At 34.7% G+C, this 21030-nt stretch overlaps 1 protein-coding gene across 5 annotated transcripts in view; it reads left to right on the forward strand.

Annotated features, from left to right (window-relative positions):
* SCAPER (S-phase cyclin A associated protein in the ER) overlaps nucleotides 1–21030 on the forward strand; it is a 470315-nt gene that overhangs the window by 46765 nt on the left and 402520 nt on the right. For all 5 annotated transcript variants that reach the window (XM_079128857.1, XM_079128859.1, XM_079128858.1 and 2 more), the window contains 2 exons: nucleotides 2049–2119; nucleotides 5643–5837. In XM_079128857.1, the coding sequence (XP_078984983.1) occupies nucleotides 2049–2119; nucleotides 5643–5837 (266 nt within the window). The remainder of the gene's footprint in view (nucleotides 1–2048; nucleotides 2120–5642; nucleotides 5838–21030) is intronic.

The raw sequence follows: 21030 nt of genomic DNA on the forward strand, positions 1-21030 counted from the left end.
GTGTTTTTGTAGAGATGTTTATTCTTTCCATTTTGACTTATTTCTAATGTTTAATTTGGTCTTGTTTCTCATTTGCTTAGCTATTCTTCCAATGAGATTTGTCCATCCTGAGTCCTGGAGTTTGTTTTTAATTTGTTCTGTGTGTAGTATTTCTTTTAAGTATTCTTGTCTGTACTACTAGTTTAGTAGTCATTATTCTTTTGGTATCTGCTTATTTTGGAATTTTTAAAAAAAATTTCTCTTTGATTTTGAGGGATAGCTTTGTTGAATGTAGCAATCTTGGTTGACAAGTTATTTTCTCCTGAAAAATGTTTATTTTTATAGTAGCAGCTTGTTATATTATGACTACAGTATATACCCAAATATTTCTGAGGATGATAATTCCATTTTAAACAAGGGCTCTCTTTTTTGAATTCTTTCTTTTTCCTCTGACATTTGTTCTAAGCTGGTTTTTCTGTTGGATTTCTAAAAAGCCTGGCTGGGATTGTTCTGTGAAATAGAATGAATGAAGTGATATGTAGTGTAATTTCATCTATGGTAGAACAGTGAGGGAGTCCCACTTATGTCAGGTGCCTTCGTGTTAAGGCTTATTTCACTTATTCTGCATCAGGGTCCTGCTCCAAAATTATTTTGTAGAAAGGAGAAGTTTTTCTGATATACATATTAGAGAATGATACATCTGACTACAAAAACCCTCCCTTTTTATCAGCACTAGGCATTGAATTTAGGGTCTTGCATATGCTAGGCATGTGCTCTACCACTAAGCTAAATCTGCAACCCCTAAACCTCCTTTTGCAAAATCAAACTGTGTATTTTATGAATCAGAGAATTTGATAAAAATAAAATACTGGGTTTATATGGTAAAAATATTCTTTAAAAATTTTTTTCAATTCGGTGCTTGAGTTGTGGCTCAGTGGTAGAATGCTTGCCTAGCATGTGTGAGGTGAGGCACTGGGTTCAGTTCTCAGCACCACATATAAATAAGTAAATAAAAGAAAAGTCCATCAACAACTAATAAAAATATTAATTTTTTAAAATTCTTTTTATTATATGGTAAAAATATTCTTAATTTTATTGTTGAAATAAATTTAAAGGAAATATTTTCCAGACCTGTATGTAAGTTGAGAAATAATAGTAACTTGATGTTTTTAAGTTGTCAGCTTATCTGACTTGTTTAATTCACGTGTGTGTGTGTGTTTCATTTTTATTTTTCCTTTTATGGTACCAGGGATTGAACCCAGGGGCATTTAACCACTGAGTCGCATGCACAGACCGTTTTGTTTTGTTTGAAACAGGGTTTCTCTAAGTTGTTGAGGCTGACTTTGAAGTTTCAGTCCTCCTGCCTCAGCCTCCTGAGCTGCTGGGAATACAATTGTGTCACCATGTCTTGCTATCTGACTCCTTAAGAAGTTGATTTATTCTTGTTCAAAGAAAGCCATTCAACCAAAGCAGCCTCTGGGACTTTGGAAATTTACCTTTTTTAGAAAAACTATATCATCAGTAGTTTCAATTGACCTTGCATAGATTGTACTGTTTTGTGGTCTCTGGATGGAAATTATGTGTTATTATGCTTGGATAATTTTTATAGTTTAGTTTTATATTATCTAATTACCTACAGCTTAATTTTGTTATCTATTTTTTGTCATATTTTTAATTTTATTTTGTATTTGTTCTTATTAGTTATACATAATAGTAGAATGTATTTAAAAAAATTTTTTTAGATGTTGATAGGCCTTTATTTTTTTCATTTATTTAATGTGGTGCAGAGAATTGAACACAGTGCCTCATGCATGCTAGGCATGCGCTTCACCACTAAGCCACAACCCCAGCCCCTAGAATGTATTTTGACATGTTGTACATATATGGAGTATAACTTCTCATTCTTCTGGTTGTACATGATGTAGAATTACGTTGGTCGTGTAATCATATATGCACATAAGATAGTAAGGACCAGTTCATTCTACTGTCTTTCCTATTCTCATTAACCCTCCTTTCCCTTCATTCCCCTTTGTCTAAATATCTGTTATTTATTTTTTCTTGCCTTGAAGGAAAACCCAAGTGTCAAACTGGTGGAAAATCTAAGAGGACAATTCAAGGCACTCATAAAACTGCTAAGCAGGTACAGCATGTGTAACTTTTTATTTAGTTATTTAATTTCAATTCCTTGAATATATTGTAAGTTACAAAATCTAACATTTTAGGATTTATTACATATTTTATCTTCATGTGAAAATTTACTGTTACATTTTAAATCTAACAAATGTAAATTGTACTCACTGTGTACCTAGTTTGTGCTAAGTATTTAGAAATATTAATTTATTCTTATAACAACCCTTTGTTGTAGAAATAATTATTGTCCTCCCAAAAGTGAAATTATATTTCAAAAATAAACTGAGGCAGGGAGGTTAGTTAACATGCTAGAAAATGACACAGCCAGTATTTGAACTCAGGCTGTCAGTTTCCATAGTTTTAATTTTAACCCTCTCTTACATGTTCCTTTTTTATTTATATCCAAATACTTTTTATCCAAACCATAACCGTCATATTCTTAAAGGAAAAGACTTATAAGGTCTAGTAAAAGACCTCTGGAAATGAAACAATAGTGGGTTAGATTTTTGGTAACCATAAAGGTGAGGAAAGTAAAAAGGTAAAAGATCAGAAACTGGATTACAAAATAAGTTTTGCAAAGTAAAATATCAAATCACATGTAGATAGTAATTTCATAAAATATAGACAGTGCATTCCACAAATGAGAAAGTAATGAAATGAAAAGACATTTTCTTAAAGAGAACTTTCAAAACAATGAATGTTAAATTCTCAAAGGAAAGAATAACTATAATGCAAAATGGAGAAATTGTGAAATATAATAGGTGAATATTAATTTCAAAAATTTATAAATAAAAGGGAGCTGAGTATAAGTCTTAGAAATGAATGTGTTGTCAGTGAAATTTTGAAAACCTTCAATTAATAGAATAATATATGGAACAAAGAGATTACTGAAATAAAATTTGTAAATTGGAGGACAACTTAGAATATAGCTTGGAGAATTACAGAGATGAAAAATGTGAAAGAGAATTTAAGATTGAGAAATTCTAGTAACATGTCTTCTAAGTCATCTGAAAGTTGAGAATAAAAAATGGATGTACTGAAAAATTTCCTCATTTTGAGTTCTCAAGAGCTTCAGGGCATTAACTGTGGAGCTGAATGGTATAAATAAAATAGGTTTTTACTTAGATTCATGCTAGAGAATCTTCAAAACATCATGGTTAAGAAAAGAAATCATAACTGGAAAACCATATGCAACAGAATGAAATTAAACCCTTATCTCTCACCCTGCACAAAACTCAACTCAAAATGGATCAAGGACCTCGGAATCAGACCAGAGACCCTGCATCTTATAGAAGAAAAAGTAGGTCCAAATCTTCAACTTGTTGGCTTAGGATCAGACTTCCTTAACAGGACTCCCATTGCACAAGAAATAAAAGCAAGAATCAACAACTGGGATAGATTCAAACTAAAAAGCTTTCTCTCAGCAAAGGAAACTAACAGTAATGTGAAGAGAGAGCCTACAGAGTGGGAGAATATCTTTGCCACTCCTACTTCAGATAGAGCGCTAATTTCCAGAATATATAAAGAACTCAAAAAACTCTACACCAAGAATACAAATAATCCAGTCAACAAATGGGCTAAGGAAATGAACAGACACTTCACAGAAGAAGATGTACAAGCAATCAACAGATATATGAAAAAATGTTCAACATCTCTTGTAATAAGAGAAATGCAAATCAAAACTACCCTAAGATTCCATCTCACCCCAATAGAATGGCGATTATCAAGAACACAAGCAACAATAGGTGCTGGCGAGGATGTGGGGAAAAAGGTACACTCATACATTGCTGGTGGGGTTGCAAATTAGTGCAGCCACTCTGGAAAGCAGTGAGGAGATTCTGCAGAAAGCTTGGAATGGACCCACCATTTGACCCAGCTATCCCACTCCTCAGCCTATGCCCCAAGGACTTAAAATCAGCGTACTACAGATATACAGCCACATCAATGTTCATTGCTGCTCAATTCACCATAGCCAGATTGTGGAACCAACCTAGATGCCCTTCAGTTGATGAATGGATAAAGAAACTGTGGTATATATATACAATGGAATATTACTCTGCCATAAAGAATGATTAAAATTATGGCATTTGCAGGCAAATGGATGAAATTGGAGAATATCATGCTAAGTGAGATAATCCAATCTCAAAAAACCAAAGGATGAATGATCTTGCTGATAAGCGGATGATGACATATAATGGGGGGGGTGGGAGGGGTTAGGGTTAGGTTTAGGGTTAGGGTTAAGGAGGGGGGCAAGAATGGAGGAAGGAAGGACTATTTAGAGGGAAAAGAGGGGTGGGAGGGGTGGGAGGGAAGAAAAAAAATAATAGAATGAATCAAACAACATTACGCTATGGAAATTTATGATTACACAAATGGTATGCCTTGACTCGATGTACAAATAGAGAAACAACATGTATCCCAGTTGTTTACAATAAAAAAAAAGAAGAGAAATCTTTGAAATTGTGAGGAAGTAAACCTGATGGGGAATGACAGGTTAATAGAATTGTAATCAGTGAAAGGCCAATGGATCAATATCTCAAAGTTATAAGGCAAAATAATTTTTGACCTACAATTCTGTACTTAGTCAATGATCATTTAAGTATAAGAGTGAAATACAGCCAGTTTTAGATATGAGAAGACTAAATGTTTTCTATTGTTTTAGTCCATATTTACTATTGTTTAGTCCATTTTTTGCTTGTATAATGTCACAGCAGTAGCAGTTTTTTTTGGCTCATGGTTCTAGAGGCTGAAAAGTCCAAGGTCATTGGATCATTTCTGGTGCAAACCTTCTTGCTGAATCCTAACATGGCAGAAGATATCATGGTGAGAAAGTGTGCTTTCATGTGCACAAGAGAGAAGGAAGAGGACACCAATTCCATGACAAAAAACTGACTTTTATAATAATGACATTTATTAATTGACATGGAGAGAATCCTTGTGATCTAATTATATCTCAAAGATCCCACCTTTTAGAACTATTGCACTGGGGATTATATTTCCAACACACTAGTTTTGCGGGGGGGGGGTCCATTGAAACCATAGCAACCATTTACAAACCCTTACTGCAAACTGTTAAAGATGTACTTCTGCAAGAAGGAAAGTAATTCTTTGGGAAAAGGAGGTTGGTAAAAAGGTATGAAATATGTTGGTAAATCTCATGAACTAGATGGGTTTTTAAAAGTTCACACAACAAATGTAGAAAGAAGACTCTATACCTCAAAATGTTGACATTGCTATTTATTATTTGTTAATGTATGTGAATGTGCCATACATGTGTTTGAGTAAATCAGGAATAACCTTAGCACTCTTTATTGCTAAATGCTGATTCACCTAAATCATTGTAATCTTCAGTAAGACTTGCCTAAAATAAAATTTGGCCTTATAAACCTGCCCATTTTATTTAAGGTAAGAAGCTTGTTTTGATGAACTCAAGCATGATGTAAAAGTCTTGTTGAAAATGTGCTTTATAGAAAAACTCAATCCCTGAAAACCTTTTTATTTATATTTTTTCATGTTGTATTTTATTTTACTAGAATACTGCAGTAGACTGTAAGATAACATCTGCAGCTGGAGATAAACATTTTGATAAAAGTCCTACTAAAACAAGGCACCCTCGGAAAATTGATCTGAGAGCTCGGTACTGGGCATTTCTTTTTGATAATCTTCGCCGGGCAGTAGATGAGATTTATGTAACTTGTGAATCAGACCAGAGTGTGGTGGAATGTAAGGTAAGGTATGCTTTGCGGCTTGTGATTCATTTCATTTTATGCTCCGATTTTTGCTACGTCTCCCTTGATCATTTACCTCACTTATTTAGTTTTAATAAATTCTATATGCATTTTATTTCATTACCTCTTAGGAAAAATTTTTCCTTTGATCTTCACACTAATATCAGCATTGTGCTTGAGCTTTTCTTAATTTTGAAGTCTTTGGTTTTGGCATGATCTGATTATTATGGTGCTTTCATATTCTATGAAAGATTTGGTAGAAAGCTAATACATAATCTTGAAGAAGGAATCAAATGTTGGAACACATACACACACACACACACACACACACACACACACACAGCATTTTAAAAATATTTCTTATCTGCATTCTCTGTTGGTACAGTAGGTGGCACTAGCGAGGTTTTTACATTCTTTGGTTTCATGTTTAATGTTTTTACTTGGGCATTGCTCCCTTTCCGTTGAGATACTTATCATTCTCCTAATTCACTTTGGTCAGGAAAAAGTGAGATTGATGGCTAACCATAAACAATCCTGGGTGGGATTGGGATGTCATCTTAAGGTGTATTTTCTAATTTTAGATAACCTTGTGATTGTAATAGGATATTAGACATATAGCATAGTCTGTCTCTAAAAATTCACTAAAAAGCCTGAAATTTTAGTAAATACAAATTATGTATTACATTACTTTTTACTGAAAAAATTATTTTGAGAAAAAACAAAGCAATACATCTTCATATAATTATTGAAGAAATGACTTCTGTTTTAATGGTGAACATGGTTGAAACCTTTGGAATTCATTATTTAGCTTTGGAAGTATTTGAAGGGTCAAGGAAAAGTTATATGTTGAGACAGCAGCTGTGTTTCCTCTTAAATTGGAAAGAGCCAAAATAAATTTTAGACTAGTTTGAAAATATGATTCATTAGAACCAAGTTTCAAAATGAACAGTAGTTGAAATTGTCCAAATACATCATGTGGTAGTCACAATTAATATTCTTACTGTCATCATGCAAAACCTTTTTTATGTTTTAAGAGAAATACTTCTAAAAAAATCATCCTTGAAGAATAATGAATCAGCATATTATAGTGGAAAACACTACTGACCTAGTTTTGGGTTTTAGCTTCTATAAAAGGAGCATATGGGCTGAGTTAATCTCTAGGTTGGTTCTAGAGATCAATCAGCTTCTTTGATTTTTGTGATTAAAAATAACATGTCTGACTAAAGAAATGAAATTTGTTTGGGAAATAGGTACTTCTTTAGAGAAAGATTGACTAATGATAATCACCTCTCTCTCTCTCTCTCTCTCTCTCTCTCTCTCTCTCTCTCTCTCTCTCTCTCTCTCTCTCTCTCTCTCTCTCTTTAATTTTGGGTATTGGGGATTGAACATGGGCTCTCAACCACTGAGCTGCATCCCCACCCCTATTTTGTATCTTTTTAGAGACAGGTCTCACTGAATTGCTTAGTACCTTGCTGTTGCTGAAGCTGGCTTTGAACTTGTGATCCTCCTGTCTCAGCCTCCTGAGCTACTGGGATTACAGGCATGCGCCACCACGCCAGGCATCATGTCTCTTTTAATGAGCAGAAACTCTGGCATCTACTTCTGATACTTCTGTGTTTGAGGAAGTGAGAAATGGTTATAAAAAAAATGTGACTTTTATTATGTCACTCATTGATCTAAAGCTTTGTGAAAACTTAATAGTAATAGAAATGTTTTGTGTAAGTTGTAGATTAAAAAGATGGAGGTTTTGAGAAAATGAGAGGAATACTTGTACTATGCCAGGATTCTCAAAGACTTAGACTGAGAAGTAAAATCTGGGAGAAAGCTGTTCTCATTTTCTGTTCTATCCTTCTCCAGGAATTACAGCTGGTAATGTAGAAGGATACAGTTCAACATTTGGTCTAAGCACATACTGGGTAATAACTAGTGTTCCTTTTTTGTTTTCATGTTATTCTGTTTTTGTTATGAAAGCACTGCCATCTGTTTTCTCATTTGGTTAGTACTTTGTGATTTAAGCAACTCAGGGATTTCCCCTCATTTTGCATGTGGATTCAATTCTTGTTTTGTTGATGCTCTAAAGGATTTATCCCCATTTGTGATTTTTGTGTTTTAGCCTTAAATAACCACAGTTCAATTTTGTGTCCTATATGTAAAATGCAGTTAATAACATCTTTGTTATGTAATTAACATGATAAGTGTAGCTTATTAGTGAAAAATATTTTACTTTTTACCCAGGAATGCTGACCACACTTCCTCTGTAATTAAAAGAGGGAGGATGAGTTTGAGGATGTCTCTGTTATGACATTAACTACTTAGTTGCTTGAATTGCTGGGAACTGACATTCTAGCAAAGCCATACTCTAACCACCACCCCTACATTTCCCTTGCCCCCTTACAAAGTGGGCTAGAGGGTCAGCAGGGAGAGAGAACCTTTTCAGGCTATGTATAGTTACTGAAGTTGTGGTTATCCCCTCTTCTTACTCTCACACAAATTTGGGATGAAACTTGAAAGAATTGTTTTTGAAGTTTGTGGGTGTGTCTGCAGGAAGGGGAGACTAACAGCATTTTCTTTGCCAGCATATTTGATGTGCCGAATGATTTTGGTGTCTGGAATGTGTTAAGAGAGTTTTGGGGAAAGAATGCTGGGAACATGTTTTACTTTCCTTCCCCTGTTTTCCATTTTAACCTGGGGGGAATTAGAGGCATGTTTCTAGATGTTTGGGGGCACTCTGAAATACAGAGACTGATGCTTATATGTGTCTTAAGATTTCGTAGCACAGTAGGCTTGCTGAAGTATCCTAGGCCAGCTGGACCTGAAGGATCTCTAGGATAGTGTGCTTCTGAAGGAGTTCTCAGTGATCAAGTTAAGAAGAATCTGGTGAGGTTTATGGTTTATGTGAGGGAAGGAGCATAAACATGCATGAAGATGTTAGAGGCAGAGGGACTTCCTAAGGGAATACTTGGTTATGTGAATGTATTAGGGTTAGGGTTAGTGATCAAGTTAGGAAGAATCTGGTGAGGTTTATGGTTTATGTGAGGGAAGGAGCATAAACATGCATGAAGATGTTAGAGGCAGAGGGACTTCCTAAGGGAATACTTGGTTATGTGAATGTATGCAAAATTCTGATAGAATTGGGCAGCAGGAATGAGGGTGAACCTGCATGCTGCTTAGAGATCATGTGTGCTACCTGTGCAGAAATCACCATAAGAGTAGAGATTAGTTAGAAGAAAGAGCATGGGTACATCCCCTCTTGGTAGCACTTGATTCTGATGGCAGTTGACATAACTTTAGCCCCCTAGAAAAGGTCAACTGATGATTGTGGCAGACCCGTCACTAATGTCTGGCAAGCTTTGTAAGTGGAATATTGCTCTTTTCTTACAGCTGCTACTTATGGAAGAAGACATTAAGTTTGTAAAAGAAGGAGAGTGGTAGTGGAAGCATGGGGGAGGAATGGAGGAGAGAGCCAGTAAGAACAAGCCTTGCCCTTTCCCACCACAGGCATCTGGTGGAGGCTGTGGAATTCTCACTTGTGCTAATGAGGCATGTTGTCCATAGATGGGAGTTAAAAACTATGCTTTGATCAGTGAATGTTCCTGAAAAATTTTGGAATTTTACTGATCATACTCAGTAGATTCAAGATTCAACTGAGTAGTTATGGGAAAAACAGTTATGTTTATATGTCAGTGAGTTGAGATTTGCACTTCAACAAGTTAGGGATCGAAAGGAGACAGAAAATGTTTTGAAAGGTATGACAAACAATAAAAAGAAAATAAACTTTATAATTATAAAAAAGATGAGTAACAGATGGATAAATGAGAATAGGTCCAGGGACAGAATAGTAACATTCCTAAAGCCATAGAAATATTGTAGTGGTCAAGGTTGATTGACATTAAGAGAAATCCACTTGTCTTTGACATTTGCTGGGAACAAGAACAGATGGGATCAAGGTGGAAATTTGTGGCAAGAGTTTGAAATTCCGTATGCGTTCTCTGCTTTTATTTTTAAAAAGTAGGAGGTATATGAGGTTGGAGGTTGAGTAAAGTAGAAACGGTCTAAATTAACTGATTGAGAAGGGACTGGTTGAGAAGGCTGACTTCTGGAACCACAGGCTTACTTGGCAACCTGGAAGGTGACAACTAAGAAAATTCTCTTTCCTGTACAGTATCTTGTTTTCTTTATTAGCTGCTTCTCTCATCAACATTTAACATGTTTCTCTTCCATTCTAGAAACAAAACAAACAACAAAAAAGCAACCTCAAATCCCAGACTCTTTCCATTTATTCTTTAATTTATTCCCCAAACCCCCATTTTTCTCCTTCCCTTCCTAGCCAAGTTTCATGAAAGTGTTTTCTATATTTGCTGCCTCCATTTTCTTTTTTCTCCATACTCATTAGTCTACTTGAATCTGGTATCATGTCCTGTAGAGCTTCTGTAAACTCCTATGAAGGTTGCTGATGAATTTATTGCTAAACCCAGTAGGTGTTTTTAGTTTCTTCCATGGTCTCTGAGCAGCATTCAATATTGTTGACTGCTTCCTTCTTATTAGACAACTTTCTCCTTTGGCTTTTATGGAGTGCTCTCTACCAATTTTTTTCTTGCTTTGTTTGCCTGTTATTTCTGCATCCTCTTCATTGACTTTTTCTTTGCCATCAGACTTTTAATTGTTGGGATCATTAAGATTCACCTTAGGCTTTCTCCTTGTCTCACTAATTTATACTTAAAAGTTTATATTTAAACTTTGTCTGAAGTTTTCTCCAGGTCATGGCTTAGTTTACCATTCCTTTGCTTGTTCTTAAATTTATAACCCTATCCTATCCTTACCTCACTTCTGATTCTCAGACCTTTATGTCCACCTTCCCTAGTTGACTTCTTCACTTGGATATCTTCCAACATTTTAAACTGGCATATATAAAACTAGGTTTAAATCTCTTATTCTCATCATAAACCTGGAGATGTGTTTCTCCTTCCTAAATGGCAGATTCTGTCTCCACTCAGGTATTCATTCTTGAAACCTGGGAGATGTCTTTGTTTTCTCCCTTACCCTCAGGAAACTATTGTCCAGTGAACTAATTTATTTCACAGTTGCCTTCTAAATCTTTGCAATTTATTCCCTTCTCTAATTCTCCACTGCTGCCATCTTAGTCCAAAGAGCCATGATAAAATGCTTGGATTACAACTGCGTAGGACACTCTGCCTTCTTCATATCCACTTTCCACACTGTATGCTGAATGATACTTAAAGGTGAACATGACTCTTACTCCTCTGATTATAGATCTTCAAAGGTTTCTTTTTCGCAACAAAGTCCTTTACTTGACCTTCAGATCTTGAGTGACTTAATCCATGAGTATCTCATTTCACACTGCTTTCTTCTTCTCCTTTCTGCCTAATTTAAATCAGTCTTTCAGTTACTCAAACATACTGTATGCTTGCATGCCTCTAGGCCTTTCCATATTTCAGTTTTTCTGCCCAGTTCACTCATCCTTTCTTAACTGATGCAGCACCTCCTCACCTCCCTCATCCCTCTTAACTTTTGTTCATAATTTAGATTTCAGTTTAAGTGTCACTTCCTCAGGAGAGCCTATACTGATGTTTCAGACTATAGTATTGCTCTTACAACATGTACTTCTCTTTAGAAGCACATACCACAATTGAAACTAAATGATTACGTTTTTAGCTCAATATATGTCTGTTGCAAGATAGCTCTGTAAGTACAGAATCCACACTGTCTTGTTTCTCCTGTCATTAGTACTTAGTACTGGCACTGGAATCTAGTAGATGCTCAGTAAACATGTGTTGGATGGCTGTACGAAGATGGCACACACATGAGACTATATACATTCGCAGTGGCTCCATTCTTCACAGTTACGTGATTTCCCCTCTCCTGCTAGTGATGCTTAGGAAAAAAGGCACAAAGGTGGTGGGTTTCTTCAGGCAGATGAATTGGAATTTTAGTGGAGTAAAGTAGTTGAGAATGGGTAAAAAAGTAGTTGGAATAAAGGACGTATAACCTAGGCTCATGGAGAAGAAAATGACTATAGGAGAAGCCTGTTAGATAGGAAGAAAGTAGAAAAGTACTGTTTATAAATATTCCTTGTATATATGGAAGAAGTGGATACTGTAGATTCCTTGTAGATAGAAAGTGATAGATTTATATTTATATTTTAAAGTTATTTAGGTTCTCCCAATACTAACTAGTTTTTTTACTTCCTTTGATCTGTCAGACACTTTAAAATATCTGTCAGATATTTTAAAATCTTTGATACTACTGCAGTTTCAATCTTTTTGAATTTTAAAGAACTTTTTTACCTATACATTTTGCTGCCTTGTCATTAGTTACATAAAGGATTATATGAGTTTTTTTTGTGAGTTTAATATTTTATCAGCATTAAAAATGGTCCTTTTAGACTGGTGTTGTAGCTCAGTGGTAGAGCACTTGCCCAGCACATATGAGGCACTGGGTTCAATCCTCAGCACCATATAAAAATAAATAATAAAGGTATCCATGTGTCCATCTACAACTAAAAAAAATTTTAAAAAAGACCCTTTTGTTCTATAGTATTTTTCATTGTGAATTCCATTTTAAATGTTTTTTTTTATACTTTTATTTATTTATGTGGTGCTGAGGATTGAACTCAGTGCCTCACACATGCTAGGCAAGCACTCTGTCACTGAGCCACAACCCCAACCCCTCCGGTTTTATTTGAGTTTGTTTTGTTATTGTTGTTTGATTTGCCTGCTATACCTTACCTCAGTATTAAAATTTGTTTAAGATAAAATGAGATTCACCACAGGGATAGCAGACTAAGAGCTCACCTGTGTGTTTATATGCTTTGATTACCTTAATCATTGTCTCATATTAATAGGTATCTTTTCTATCTGTATCTATAGCTGTTCTTTCTAGACTAATTCTCACTTCTTATTCTCTACTCCATTTCATGCCTTGTGGGTCTATAATAAAATTTTGCTGTTTACTTGGTTAAAGAATTAATTTCTCCTATGTATATAACATTTTCCAAAATACTGTTTTATGAGTCTTTAAGTTGTAGAGATGAATGAGCTGCCATGTTTTAGTCTAACATGACATTTAATTGATGTTCTGCTGGTGGACAACTCTTTGTTCCTTATGGCTGGTTCTCATATACACTGTTGTCAACAGAACAACAACAACAACAAATATATATATATATATATATATATATATTTTCTTTTGTGCATCACTTGAGACTAAAATTGTCAGGTCACAATACTACTGAAATTAATCAAACTTAATTATCTGGACTAAGTTCCAAATTATGGTAACCTAATTATTTCTAAGAATAGGCATCATACCATACTTTCATTTCTTTCTTTCTTTTTTTTTTTTTTTTTTTTTTTTTTGGTATTGGGGATTCAACCCAGGAGCCCTTAACCACTGAGCCACATCCTCAACCCCACCTGCCTTTTAGCAGCTTAAAACAGCATATTTTAAATATTTTACAGATCTGTAGGTCAAAGGTACTGTGTGGTTCAGCTGGGTTTTGTGCTTAGGGTCTCACAAGGCTGAAATCAAGGCATTGGCCTACTGAGTTCTTATCTGGTGGTTCTGGTCAAGAATCCACTTCCAGGCTCATTGAGGTTGGAGGAAGAATCCAGATCCCTGCAGCTGCAGGCATGAGGTTCAGTTTCGATTCTCAGCTCTTAATTCTGGGCTTTGAAAGCATGGACTTTGCTCCTGGAGGGTTCTTGCATTACTTTTCTTATGCGACCCTCTACAAATTCAAAACAATAGTATGTAAAATCCTTCTTATTTTTCAAATAACTTTTTTTTTTTTTAATTATAAACAAATGGGGGTAACTCTGACATTTTCCTGACCTTCCTACCATCAGCTAGAGAAACCTCTCTTCTTTTAAGTACATGTGTGATTGGGTCAGGAACATTAAGAAAATCTCCCTGGCTTCATATCTATTGTATTTTATAATAGAATAATTGAGCTATCTCATTATATCCCCAGGTTCTGAGGATTAGGAGGACCATCTTGTGGAATCGTTTCAGAAACTCTGTTTATAACACATACTAAACAGAAAATTAGTGTTCTCTGCTTCCTGATTAATAGTTTTGCTCCATGCCAGATACTTTGATGTGTCTCAGCCCCTTTTTATATTTTATTTAGTGATAGGGTCTTGCTAAGTTGCTTAGGGCCTCACTAACTTGGTGAGGCTGGCTTTGAACTTGATAATCCTCCTGAGGTGTGTAGCACTATGTCCTACTCCCATACTTTTACTTTAAAAGTATTTCATCTAATTTTTTTATTTCTCTTGATGAAACTACCATTCTTTGAGCCATCTTGTTTTTCTTCTTTGTCATTAGCAAAGTTCCTATGCACTCATTCCTCCCCCCTTCCCCCGGGCATTCACAAGCATCTCCCTTCTTCCTAGTATCAGTGAATATCCTTTAAGACCCTTATTACTCTGGTAAACTATTTTCTTTTCTTCTTGGGTATGTCCCCCTCTAGTTTTTTCCCCTTTTATGGTTCTTACCAATGACAACAATTGTTCTGAAGTGCAGTTGTGATCATATTACTATCCTGCAAGATTTTTTTTCTTTTTTTGTGGTGTTATGAGTCCAGAATAGACTCATCCTTTTGGATTTTATAATTTTCTGTTCTATGATCTTAATGGATTTTTCCAGGCTTGTTTAATCATTGTTAATTGGTCTATTCATTCATTTCAGATGAAGATCGAGAGCCTCAGGATCTAAACCCCAATTCTAGCATTTCCTATAATTTAGGAGACTTTGGAATTCTACCTGGGGACTGTTTATTAAAACAGGACTTAGTGCCTCTTGTTTGGGAACTGGGATCATGAAACAGTATGAAATAAACTCTGCCCTGAGACTTTGTTGGATGTAATCTCAGTAGCAACCACTTAGAAGCTGTGTGTTAGCTGAAGAGAGGAGGAAACAGAATGTTGAGAAGTGGATTCAAGTCAGTTTGGTTTCAAGAATAGTAACTAGAGGGTGAATTTGGTGCCAACTACTTCTTTTTGTTGATCTCATTTGATACATATTTTGAATACCTCTGTAGATGTGCCTTTCTAGTCACTTCATTCTTAGATATGAGTTCTGGATAGTCTAGAGAGATGTAATTTGGATATTATTGTCTTAAACATTGGGGTATCTTGACATTGGTATTAGATGACTGAATTCCTGATGAAACTGCCATATATCAGTTTCCTGAAAACTCTTTGATTTGAATTTCTTGCTTTTTGCAATCAATTGTTTGGAATTTCTAAGAGATGCACTTTTTCGGCATGTGATGACAATTGTTTTTGAAGTGTAAGTATTTTGTCTTAATATTGATGGAATATGTACTTGAGGGACAGAGAGAGAGAGCATTCTGAAATGCAGCTATAGGAAAAAAATAACTGAAGAAAAAATTTAAATAGGGTATTTTTACTCAGCCACTTGAGTAGGGATTCTTAACTTGGGATTCCTGAACCCATGTGTGTGTGAATCACCCAAAAGTATTGCAAAATTATTTTGATCATATATATTAATTTTGTGTGTGAATCACCCAGAAGCTTTACAAAATTACTTTGATCATATATATCATTTTGAATAAAGTTTCCATAACTTTCCTCAAATTCTTAAAGATGTGACCAGAAAAAGATAAATTGCAGATCCTGGTTCAATATGTATTCCACTTAACATAGATGAGAAAGGAGCCTGATGGTTTTATCTTTATCCCTTCATGATCATTATGTAGAGTTGAAAATTTAACCTCCTCCCTGAAACATTAGAAAGGGCTATGATACATCACCATCCCAGGAAAGACTTAGTCAATTTGTCTCCTGTGGAGGTGATGAGACTCATTAGAAATGTATTTACTTTTATCTTCTGTTGTTTTTAACCAGGCTTCCTTTAGCAGTGCTGGTTATCTGGTTATAATTCTTGATTGTGGCAACATGCCAGGTTTTTAGTTCCTGTGTAACTGTGCATATGGCTTCACCCTGTCTGGAGATTGCTGTATTTGCATCCTGTTCTGGTACAAGCCCATACAAGAAATCTGTGAAGGTTTTGCCCAACCCTTATTTGCCTAGTATTTTGTGTCTTCCAATAATAGATCTCAATTCCTATTAAGTCTGCTCAGTTGCAGTGCAGACTACAGCCTGAGTAAGATAATTGAATAAAGCAAGGCAAAAACATTAAAAAAGTAAACATGGGATCTATAATATTTATTAAGTGACAATTAAATTCTGATATTTGGTTGAAGACCATATCATAGGAATTTATTGGTGACCTGAGGGCAAATCAAGAAGTTTGAATCGATATTCTTGGGGAACAAAGAGAGGTAGAAATCTTTGGGAGATAGATTTTCAAAAATGGTTGCCTACCAGAAACATCCTACCCTGTGTTCTTAGGCAAGAGACTTATTTTCTTCTTCAAGAAGAGGATGAAACAATTTAGGTAAGATCTAGCTGCAGTGTTATGCAGTTGTACCATATTCCTCTCTCTTTGCTCATTATTTTCTTTAGTATTTAATAGAGTGATTTAAGTGATGCTTTACAAAGGTAATCGATGAAGACGTGCTATCACTGAGCTTGCATTCCTAAGTCATTGGTAATCTAATAATATCAGAAATCATAATTAACTCCACAGTGCTTATCTGTGCTATCCTTTGAGTTTTTGTGTAAACTAATGTCTCTGAAGCTTCTTTCAGTTTAGTTGAAGTGCTGTAAATGGTGATTATGAGATTGAGTTCTTTATATTGTCATTAATTGCATTAAAGTGATATAGATATTATCAACTAAGAAGTATAATTATAAATATTATGAACTAAGAAGTATAATTATAAATATACTAGCTATCCCCCAATAAAATAATAATGAAATTGAACAATTTGCAAGGTTGCAGATATATAGTTCCTAGTCATGTACAAATAAGACAGCTTCTTTAGTAATACATTTACTTGAAGATTCTTATTATTTCTGTGATATTCTTCCTTAATGAGTAGTAATCTTATAATTTAATCATTTGGGGGGTATAGAACTATTTGGTTGTTTCTGTTTTCTTTTTCTTTTTTCCTCTTTTTTTTGGAATTATTTAGTATATTGCTTAGTTTAGTTTGTGTTTTCAATAAAATTGAAAGTATCTTTAGTGAAGACTATGTCATCTGCTGTTTTTGTTTCTGACACATTTCTGGATGTTATAAAAACATATACTTGAGTCTTAAACCTAGTTTGTGGTACTCTAATAAAAATTTAAGGGAACCCCAAAATATTTGGGAATATTTCTAGACCCTTTTCTTGGCAGTTAATTTTTAATGTATTATTTATCATTATTAAGCTGTAGGCACAATGCTTTTTTTTTTTTTAACTAGTGGTGTTTCTGTTTTAAAATTATTTACCTCAGATGGGTGCTTTTTGATAGTTATAGGATAATAAAACTTATGCTTAAATAACCTACTGGCCACACTAATGCTGATTCCATAGATGAGCTTTGTTCTCAGAAGGGTAACATTCTGTACAAGATTTATCATGAAATTATTTAAGAGAGTTGGATCTTTGAAGTATCAAAAGAATGAATTTTACAAGAATCTTGGGAGTTAGAGAAGTTCCCATAAAAGGAACAACTCTTATTTCTTTCTTATAATTAGAAAATGTTTAAGACTTCACATTTAGAAACAAGAGAAGTAGAAATAGACATGTTGTTATTTAGCTTTGTCACGAAAAAAAGAAAAAAAATGTATGTAAGTGGTAATAGAAACCAAAATGGGCCAAATGTGAAACAGACCCATAAATTATGAGATGTGAATCCCCTCTTAGAAATCATATAATCCAGTTCTCTTATTTTATTGATGAGAAACTAAAAGTAAGTGACAAGTCTGAAATTGTACAATAAGATAGAACTAAGGACTTGAGCTGAAATGGACTTATCTTTTATTCAGCAACTTCTTACTGAATATTTATTACAACATACAATGTTCTGTGTGTTCCTTATGAATCTCAGCAATTTATAACTATAATAAAAATGCTTTAGGTCAAACATGTTGATTTAAATGCAAGTTTTTCTTTTTTATTTATATATGAACTTTCAAGAGAGAATATTCATAGTGCCTTTTCTGTGGATTTTATATTGGGTTCTTTATACTTTTATTGAGAATTTTTTAATTTTTAAAATTTTTATTAATTTAAAATTATAATTATTTTATCAGATAATGACTGCAACATAGAAAACAGGTCTTCTTATTGATTAGACCACTAGGCAGACCTAATAGCAAAGGGTATAATTCTGATATATTACTCCTCTGGGTTTTTAAAAAAAACATTTTAGTTGTCAGTGGACCTTCAATTAAATAATTAGTTAATTAATATATATGTGGTGCTGAGGATTGAACCCAGGGCTTCACAAATGCCAGGCAAGCGCTCTACCCACTGAGCCACAACCCAAGCCCCTCTCTGGGTTATTGAAATGATTTGAGCTTTTTATTTTCTGAGAAGAAAGGATAATCAGTATTTATTTTACTGAATACATTTTGCTTCTCCATACATGGTACCTCAATGAAGATATTTTAAAAAACACATTGATTTTCTTCAACAGTAACTTAGAAAGTCAGCTGTACTACTGTAAGTACCTATGTTTTGAAGCAGATGACTTATTTGTATGGTACTTTTGAATTTTTAATATGTATTAATATTAGTTATTACACTTGATAATGCTTAAAAGAGAGGTGACTTCTGCCTTATAGGCTCATAAATTTGTGTGTGTGTTTGTGTGTTTCTGTGTGTGTGTGTATTTGTGCTGGCCCATGAAGGGAGAATAGGAGATCTCATGGAATAGAAGTCCTTCCAGTGTTTCCTCTAATCTAGTTGTGTGACTGTGGGAAAAACTTTCTTTCCATAAATGGGCAAGTTGGTGTAGATGAAGTCTGAGGATCCTTCAACCTGTGTCTGCACACTTAATTTCATATTGGGAGAATATTCCAGGCCAAAAAAAAAATGTCTTAAACAGTTGTTTGGGGGTAACTGTGCAGGCATCTGTGGGGAATTTGAATTGCAGTATGTTGGTTTTCAGCTTCATAACTTATCATCTTTTTCTATTCATTCTTAGTCGCATTAAGTCTGATTTTTCTTAGTGGATGTTTTAGTGTTTTGTTATCAATACAAAATATCCAAGGCAGGCAGATTATAATTTATAAAGAAAAGGGGTTTATTGAACTCAGAGAGATGCAAGGGCATGACCCTGGCATCAGTTCAGCTTGGTTGTGGGCCTTCTTTGCTGTATCATATCATGTGGTAGGAGTGTGTGTGTCAGGAAGGAATCACATCTTGAAACTGGAAACCAGAGAGGGACTATCTTCCTCTGACCCTTCTGAGGGCATGCTGTAATTGACCTAAGGACTTCCACTAGGCCCTACCTCTTAACCTTCCACCACCTCCCAGTATTACCAACCTAGGGATCCAGCCTTTTACACACAAGTCTTTGGGAGGGCACACTGAAATCATATCCAAATCATAGCAGTAGAAAGTTACACAAGAGGAAAAAACATGTAGGAAGGCAACTTGCAAATGAGTTGAAATAAAAATTAGTTGGTAATTGTAATAAAATATTTGTATTAACTACCTTCTGCAAATTTTATTTACCCTTGGAAGTACTGGTTAGGATTAAATTATGAGAAAATGATTTCAGTTAGCAAATTTTCATTTACAAATTTTTTTGAGGTGGTGGATATATATGTATTCTTTCCCCATGTATATTGAAAATTCCCCAGGTATATTGAAAATTAAGGACAGATGTTTTTAAAGAATGAGTGATGAGGATGGAAGATGACATGGTTTTGAAAATGGTTTCCTTTGCCATTTTTCTTTTCAGATGATTTCCTTTTTTGAACTGTTTATTTCAATAATACCTTTTAAAAGACAAAGTTCTTTAAAAATACTACTTTTATTTTTATTAAAATTTTTTTTTTTTAGTTGTTGATGGACCTTTATTTTATTATTTACCATGCGACGCTGCTGAGAGTAGAACCTAGTGCCTCACACATGCTAGGCAAGTGCCCCTACCGCCTGAGCTATAATTCCAGCCCAATAGTACTTTTAAAAATTTGTGTCTATTTTTTGTAGAGTTCTTTTTTTTTTATAAACATTCCCTTTTTGTCATTATTTTTCTCATATGAATCATGTTTCCATCCCTTCATTACCACAGGGGTACATCACTGTGTGCATTCTATAGCTGAGTGGAGGGCCGTATTTATGTGCTGCGGCCAAGAGCCTGTGCACTAGTATTATGTGTCAGGAGGACAAAGGAATGGCGCCAACCATCCGACTCTCTGCACCAGAACTAGAATTCATTACACAAACCAATCGAATCCATTGCAGCCAATTGGTAGAATTAATTCGGTAATGATAGCTGTACATCTATATGTAGTTATCTGAATGCCTTTATAACATTACTTTCAGAGCCACTTTTGTTCTGTTTCATCCTGCTTGACAAAATGGGGCTTCATAGCTTTGGGGAGAAAGAAAGAAAGATGTGCATCAGTGACTGTGAGGTTATTCCAGTTGCTTGTCTTGTTTTGTATTCCCTTGTTCGTTAAAACATGTCTCAGGTTACAGCTGCTTGGTATCACTCTGATCATTTTTGATAAGTTGAGCTAAACATTCCTTAAATAGGCTGTTCAAGCCACCATATGTACTTTGTGCCAGCTAGTATCAGAAATACAGCAGCTTATATTTTTGCCCCTGTAGAGTTTTTTTTGTTTGTTTTAAGCAGAGGGAAATCAGTAGAAAACCTTCAAAATAAGTTGTTCCAAAATAAGTCTTTCTATGTCCTAATGTAGGTGGTTTAAATTGAACGAATTTAATTAAACAATTTGAATTACATTAGTAGAATTGAGAAAAGGAAACCAACTAAATTTTTTAATTGTCCTTTCCTGATGTAGAAGATTTTTATTACCAGTGATTTGGCATCAAGGATTAAGTTTGAAAGGAAATAAACAAAAATTCTTTGTTCAGAAGTCTTTTAAAGTAGACTGTAACTTTATGACTAGTAAGGGTGGGTACTAAATTTTATTTGTGAATAACTTGCATACATGTATAATAGTCTTGGGCCTCTGTATAGAGTATTTAAAAATTTGACGTCTTTGCTATTGATACCACAATGTTAACCTAAGACTTAGCTGTGGAAAGGTAATGCATTTATTATAAAAGTGATAACA

Source organism: Sciurus vulgaris (assembly GCF_902686455.1).
Source record: "Sciurus vulgaris genome assembly, chromosome: 2".
Lineage (NCBI taxonomy): Eukaryota > Metazoa > Chordata > Mammalia > Rodentia > Sciuridae > Sciurus > Sciurus vulgaris.